Source organism: Micromesistius poutassou, assembly GCF_964030765.1.
Source record: "Micromesistius poutassou genome assembly, contig: SCAFFOLD_6653, whole genome shotgun sequence".
Classification (NCBI taxonomy): Eukaryota; Metazoa; Chordata; class Actinopteri; order Gadiformes; family Gadidae; genus Micromesistius; species Micromesistius poutassou.
In genome coordinates, this window is record NW_028177936.1 from 1 (window position 1) to 8,110 (window position 8,110).

Below are 8,110 nucleotides of genomic sequence, written 5' to 3' on the forward strand. Positions count from 1 at the left end.
AACCTGGACAATGAAACCGAAATGGAGGCAAAAGTCAACTATTTTCAAGAAATACAATTACACACAAAAATCAGCAGGCAGGGGGCATACCGACTCCTTTGTGTGCGTCAATGCTGGTGAACTCTATGGTGCCGTCGTGACATCTCTTGGGATCTTCCTTGTACTCCTTGAGCACGCCCTCAGGGCTGTACCTATAGGCCAGCCCATAATCCACCAGGTACACCTACGCACACGCACACACACACACTTTAATGAAATAAAAACCCAGCATCTTTCGGAAGCACGCCAGGCCCTTTAATAGAGGCCAATAACTTCACTAGCTAATGAGTTCCAATTCCAGATTAAATCATCTTTTAAGCGCCGGACTCTTGTGTTGTAATATGGTGGGAGTCTCGTTTGCGCAATCAAACCCGTATTGCTATTTACAGAAGCTTAGCCACTGTCAACAGCATGCTCACTTAACACATTTGGCTACTGCCTTTGACAGACACAAATGGAAGGAAATGAGAGGAACACAGACCAAAATAAATTACCAATTACTACTAAACATTTCCAACAAGTACTGAAGAAGCTATCAGCCTCCCGTGTTGAAAATCCCACGGGAGCAGATCCGACATGCTAATTGATGTTTAAAAATAGCCTTTTAATAATGCCACCAATGATACATTATTAATCTCCAAATTAAATATTTGCTCCTGCCTCCACCTTGTTTGCTTCTGAGAAAAAAAAAAGAAGCTATTTTCTTCTGAAACGTAATAATCCCTGAATTCTAAAAGGGTTGAAAAAAGATTATAACCTGTGGTACTCACAATCAAACGTATACATAAACAGAAATACATGTATCACAGCCTTTCTCCATAATTAAGCTGCCCCTCAAGATGTTCCTCAAGGGAACTGTGATGACCCATTAATTCAGTTGCTATTATTTTGTAAAAATAGCCTTTTATGTTCAATAATATATATATATATATATATTAAATATTATATTTAATATTATATTTTAATAATAATCAATTAAATTAATTGATCGATTTAGTCCGACCCCCTTGAATAACATTGTTTTTATACTGTATATTTATCGGGTCTCCCAATGTCTACATCCTACTATTCATTGATTGATGATTCAATTTTTTAATTCCCTTTATAAAAAATATTTGTGAAAAGTTATGATTTTATTACAGCGAAAAACCTAGTGAGCTAACACAGAGGCTGCTGGTTCTGGTACTGGTGAGCACCAGCACAGAAGTTCCATCTCCAAACGAGGAGTACACCAGAATTGGAAGTGGTGTCGAGCACCATATGAAGTGCTTTATTTCTGCATCCATACTAAGACACTGGCTGCACTGCAAAGCACAACCACACTGCAGTGCCAGGAAAGCAGAGCACAGCTTTTGGCTTTAAGTCTGTTCCTTCATTGTTGCCGAGCTCTTGCCAATTCCAAAAACTCATAAAATTGTATTGTAATAGACAACAGCCTATTCTTTGTTATTAAAATCCAGGTCCATTTCATATGGATGATATCTTTGATATGATTGTAATATAGTTCTCCTTTACCGTTTTTGTGGGTTGGATTTTTTTTGTATTTTCTCAATTCCGATGATTCAAGATCTTTCTTTTGCCTTGAGTGTTCAGAACCCAGGGGGGGGATGTGTAGTCGGAGATCAGATTCCGACGTGGCCCAGGACAGCCTGTGATGTGACCGTGACTGAAGACTAGATACTGGATCAGTCCCAGCCCAGAAGCCCTGGGCCAAGAAGCCCTGGGCTGGGCGGATAACGGGTGAAAGGTCCTCACCTGATGTGGGTCTTCATGGCTGAGAAGCAGGTTGGACGCCTTGATGTCAGCATGGACGTACTCGTGTTCATGGACGTACTCCAAAATGTCCAGCTAGTTCAAGTGACAGGATATACAACATTTAGTTTGTCTTATTCTGAGCCAATAGCTTAACATCTTTGCCAAAGGACTACCGTTGGAAATTAGCCTGCTGGCTAACATTGGCACATTTACCAAAATGTTGATTAATGTGCACTTTTAATGTGTCCTTTAAATAAATAAATAAATAAAATAAAATTAATGACACTCAAACACTCAAGGCATGCACAGCAAAGCATGCCATGTGACTGTAATGGCCAAAGAGCGGGGTTAACGAACTCGGTAAGAACGATCCATACTGACATGGTACATTATGCTGCACCCACGCAGGTATAGCACTATTAAACTTGCACTGTCTAAATCTTCCACTTCCTGTGCGATCACTTCTGTTCAGAATTATGTGAATTTATGTGCGATAGTAAAACCCAGTCGCTGCTTTGAAGCGCTTGGTCATTTAAAAAAGGTAGCTGGCCGCCTCACGCCACTTCCTCTACTGCAAGAGTCTCCGGGACACGCCTCCCATCAAGCCATGTCCGCCATGGGCCTCCAGAGAGCAAATTGATTTAAAGTGAATAAAACCCCGGGGTTGATGAAGCCATGGGCGGATGGGTTTTATTCCTTAAAACACTCATAATTTTTAACAATTTGTAGGCAGTGAAAAAGTTATATAGTGTTTGCATGTATAAATTATGGTACCATGAGGGGAATTGCAGTACGAGTAAAAAGATCAAATGAGGACGGGGTACTTACTACTACACAACAAGCTTAGCAACTGGTTTATTATGATTGTGATTTATGCAGTGCACACAGCACTTAATCGCTGCTACATACTCCTTAAATCTAACTACCACGAAGAACAAGTTGGCTTTTTGTTTTGTCAATACATACATATTAGGATTACACAAATAATTATAAAATGATTCAAATGTCTCGAAAAATTAAAAGCAGAACGAAAGAAAAACGTAATAATCACATACCAGTCGCAGGCCGAGCTGAAAGACCACTTTCCTGGGGAACTTCTTTCCGCTCTCTTCAAACTTCTTCTGCAGATCCGTGCCAAATCTATCCATCACCATGAACCTATACCTGAAACAGAGGGAACGCGGGCGGGGTGTCCAGGATTTATTGAGCCTGGAACGTAGAGCGAGTTCATAAGTAGCTAGTTCTGGGGCGGCGTGCGTCTCAGGAAGTAGAGCAGGATGGCTTGTAACCGGAAAGTCGCTGGTTCTATCCCCGGATCCTCCTAGTGTCGAGGTGTCCCTGAGCAAGACGCCTCACCCTGACTGCTCCTGATGAGAAGCCTGTCGCGTTGCATGACTGACACCGCCGTTGGTGTGTGAATGTGTGCACGAATGGGTGATTGTGAGGCAATATTGTAAAGCGCTTTGAGTGGCCACTGGTTAGAAAAGCGCTAAATAAATGCAATTTATTTACCATTCAGCACCAGCCTGTTAAACCTACATCAACAGCAGGATGAAGCTGCAGTGGAGCTGGTTGTGAGTGTTTGATCCAGAGATTATACATGGAAAGGACTTTGGCCTGTGTGACTTACTTTTTCCCTCCTCTTTCATGCAGACCGGAGCCCCAGTACTTCGGGACCCCTAGATACTTCATCTTGTGAGACTTCAACCAGCTATGGACTGCAGCGCCATGGAGAGATTGAAGAAAGAAAAAAAAACACCCATAAGCAAAAGAAAGCTTTGGGGTATAACACATCTGTAATAACTGACAATGAATAAGGGTGTGGATAACAAACCGCATCAGTAAGGAATAATGTGTTAACAAAGTGTGTCGAGCGGTTGGAATCAGTTGGTACGGCTCAAACTTATTGTGGCCATCAACAAGTTGTCAGGATGGCAGGAGACATGGAGTGAGGCCACGGCGCTCAGAGTAATACGTGTTTAATTCCTCTGAGGAGAGGGGGCGGAGGGGGTTGTGGCCCCCGAGCTAATCTGCTGCCGGGACAAATATTTACCAACAACATGAGACGATTCTGACATGAATAAAATATGAGCCTTTGGTTCCCTAGTAATAAAACAGTTAATTGTCAGGGGAGATTGACATTTGGATTGTTATTATATAAAATGCAAAGTTGTGGCCTGGGGGCGACTGGAGCAGCCACCAAGAGCACCTCCCCCCTATGTGAGTTGGCCTCCAATGTGGCAGAGCAACACAATGACTTTTTTTTTAATTAAGAAAGTTGCCTGTCTGCTTTGTTTGTTTGTCTGGGTGGTTAGAGACGATCATATCTATGTGTACACGGATGACATGGTGATGTGCGTGTGTGATCAGGGACGGTGCCGTAGCTTACTGAGGTCTGGTTTGGCCGCTCTCATGTAGAATTTGAGCTCGGAGAACAGGGGGCCATTGTCACTTGGCTCCTAGAGTTGAAAAACAAAAAAGATATTATTAAAGCATTTACACTTTTACAAAGCTTTCGAAACCCATGCGTTAATCACAAGCAGTTGGGTGATTTGATAAGACCCCAGAATCCTGTCACAGTGTGATCCAGACATCACACAATACTCAAATTGGGATCTCATGCCCGTTATTTCTCATACATCATTTTGTTGAGAATCCATTACAGCCTTGCTGTCAATAGACAATAGATCAGGCATTAATGTACCCTTACTGCTGTGAAGAGTGCTTATATCATTTCTGCATGCATCTCCAATGCAGCTGTCCACATAGCAAAGCATCCCAGGAGAATAATCCTAGATGCCTGGGGTTCACTTACAACTGCACCCTGGGCTCTCCCCACCCAAGTCATGGAAACAGCCTGAAAATGGGCTGTACACAATGATTGCCAAGCACAATCATCTTCCCATGTGACAATCCCTTATCCCTACACACAGCATACTCAGCTGTTCTTGGATATCAGAAAAATGTTTACTAATTGTGATTTTGAAATGGTGTGCCACATTTGGATTCTGGGATGCAAAAAACAATCATAACATCCCCCACACCAAAGGACAATCAAGCATTAGACTTACCACTTTGATAACATATTTAGCTTCTGCACCGACAGCATTTGTCGAGTTTTCATTTGCTGGAAAGAATGAGAAAACATACTGCATTATTCCAATAATATCAAGATAAGACTTTGTGTGTTTGGGGTGAATAGAAAGTTTCACATGCTGTTTAAAACAATATGATTGTGTGAGAAGTCTGTGCCAACTGTTGTTTACCCAGCTATTTTTAAGGAATAATTTTAAATCAACATAAAGAAGGGACCTTATGTATCCTCTTACCCAAATAAATGAGACCAAAGCCCCCCTGACCAATGGGTGAGCCAAGCTTCCATGATTTCTTTGCATTATCCGTCAATACTACTCCTGGTGGAAACTCCTCGGCCAGCTTTCTCTTGGCAGGACCTCTTGCTTTCCCTGGTGCTTTGGCTTTAGGAGGCATCTGTAACACACAATGGCAGGTTCAGGTTGTCTACAAAAGCGCATTGTCATTGTGTGTAATCATCCCCATGACGTTTCGACACAAGCTATGACTCTAATGTGTAGTGTTGTTTATATGCACAATGTGTGTAAATAGCCTAGGTCTTTTTAAATATTTTGATGTAGGTACAACGCGCATCGAACTTATACTTATAATGAGTGTACCCAGGAGTGAGTAACTCACACGTGTGTATTTAGGACATGTTTGGAGAGCTGCTGCTGAAAGCAACTATGGCATGATGTGTTCATCTGTAAACGAGATCCAGCTACCTCATCATTATGACATTATAACAATAACGTGACTCCCGTTCAGAGACCAGACAGCTTTCAACCAAATCCCAGCCACCACAAGTTAGCTTATCATAGCCACACCAGCTACAACTCCAATTCATTACATGCACTAGCTCTGAACACAAAACCGAACACGGGTTATATCGCAATGACACGGTATGTTCTGACGCCAGGCTTAAGAGACACATTATATTATTACACACACATTATTATCCATCCGAACATCATGGATGTGTGGCCGGCCGGCGGTGTTTTGCTAACGTCGCTAACCTGCTAACCACTTTGTTTACGTTATTTGCTGTCGTTTTTAGGAGACCAATGAAAGTATAAATCGAGCTCAAGCAAAGAGAGGTTGTCGTACGACCCGGTTGATATGATACGGCAAGAACACAACAAACCTTCGCGTTGTTGTTGTAGTGTGGGGTCCCTATCGTTGGCTGAATCTCCGCTGGACCAAACTTCCCGCAAAACTAGCGCTCAGAAGGGAACGTGACCACCATACGGCTCTCCCATTGGTCAGGAGGGTGCGACGTCACCCGGGCTAAACAGAAAGCAAAACGAGTGCATCTCGGAAATGTTTTTGTTTTTTATTGACACTTTTCTTGACTAGGCGAGTGGCAGAGTGGTGTGACTTCATCCGGACAAAGCTGAAAGCAAAACTCATCAAATTATTTGAAACGTTACAGTATAGATCCTCTTTAAATGCCAAGAAAAGTGTCGGCAATGATTTATTATTTATGATTGCCTATTTAGATGTTAGATGTTGATGTTGTCATTTAAGAACAGATTAGCTATCTTAGTTCATGCACAGAAAATATTTGCCCTAACTTATTTACCCTCATGTTGGAGGTACAAAACACTGAATGTGACAATGTGAGTCTGGCTGTTGAGTCAATAACTATTTTAACGGTACTACACTTGTATTCAATGGTCTTCATCGTAGTATAATAATTGGTTCTACATTATTGACACAACTTGTCTAAATTATAGTTAATAAGTTAAATGCAGTTATCTAACTCTTGAAGAAACTATGTTCATCTGAGCAAGTTGTGGAGCATGGCCCAACATGAAGGTAAATAAGTTAACGCAAAGATTTTATGTGCATGAATAACTAGGTTACTCTGTAACTTAGCCTATACATTCAAGGCCAAACCATAACCAACCCATATCCTAATATCAATCATAATAACAAAGCTGGGTAAATAAAAACAATGGGACAGTAAACCATATATGTTAGACGATGTGAAAATATTATTTTAATTCCTTCTACAACTTAATCTTATTGGGGTTCAAAAACGTCTAATTTCTCCAGTCCAAATTTAAAACTTTGCCAGGGTATGGCTGCGCATACTAATGTAAATAGGAAGCTAAACATATAGCCATAGCTTGTTCTTAATCTGTCACTTGATAGAAGCATATCAGATTTCAGTTGCAGTGCTGTGCACCCCCTCATGAATAAGATATACTTGCTTTCTTTGTTGTCTTGTCTTTCCACAAAGTGTATTCTCACAGAGCCTCTTAGACTCTAGGCCTGTAGCTTGTCTGCGAGTTGCAGCAGACATTTGCCCTGGCCCTCAAGTTCTTTTTCAACTTCTCATGCCCATAGTACCTACCTTGGTATTAGGTTGGTGATTGTTAGCATGCCATGTGTGTCATGTGAACTGACCCGGTTGCTTTGAACAAAACAACGACTCTACAGCTGGGCAGTGGAGTGGTAGGAGAAGGATGGCCAGGTGTAGCGACAAGGAGAAGGATGAGGAGGAGGCAAATTACGATGGGTCAGAGACGAAAAGTAGCAAAGGTGAAAGGCACGTATCTTTCCCGCCGGATGAGAAGATGGTGTCCGGCTTCGCGGAATACACAGACAGACACGGTAGGCATTTTCTTGCTCTTAAAAATATGTTTTTTTATTGTCATCCATTCAAATTAAGATTGTTATTCACTCAGATGCATTTTGTATTTAAAATGTATGTACTGTATATGTACAGTTCAGACCACTCCCGGTTCCTTTCTGACCAATCAGGCACACACTTCTCTTATTTATTGAGGGACTCTGTTTTCATATAAATGATTGATGTGTGAATGCAACTGTTCTCAATGGCAGAGAGAGGTACGGAGGGAGTGAGCAGAGAGAGAGAGAGATCTCTTTTTTTTTGGGGGGGGGGGGGGGGTTATTTTCAAACCCATGCTGTGTTCTGCTCTCTCTCTTTGCAACTCCCTACAGCAGCTTTAAGATGATTTTGCTTTGCTCCTCTGTTTGATGTACAGGTAAATCAAATGTGCAAGCAAGCTGTATTGCATAATCAAACATGTCAAGGATGGTTTACATTTCTTGGAAAAAAAAGAAAGAAAAGCACCACACAGTTCAACCCTGCATTGTGTAACCTTTTCTGCAGACAAATACAAATGTTTATTGTTTGACACTAACAGTTGATTGAACTGTGGTTGGCTGGGTTTTTATTTTTCATACACTTTTGAACAAACATTTGTCTGCAATG

The 8,110-nt window shown here is 41.5% G+C and overlaps 1 protein-coding gene across 1 annotated transcript; it reads right to left on the reverse strand.

The window, feature by feature from the left end:
* Nucleotides 1-90: 90 nt before the first annotated feature.
* Nucleotides 91-6,060, reverse strand: LOC311374934 (serine/threonine-protein kinase VRK1-like; the record flags this gene model as incomplete). The annotated part of the gene is made up of 8 exons (XM_084490663.1): nucleotides 6,011-6,060; nucleotides 5,124-5,283; nucleotides 4,866-4,921; nucleotides 4,184-4,253; nucleotides 3,425-3,512; nucleotides 2,850-2,958; nucleotides 1,795-1,887; nucleotides 91-223 (listed from the first exon to the last, which is right to left on the reverse strand). Coding segments are annotated over exons 2-8 (709 nt in total), but the record flags the coding sequence as incomplete, so codon positions are not given.
* Nucleotides 6,061-8,110: the final 2,050 nt, after the last annotated feature.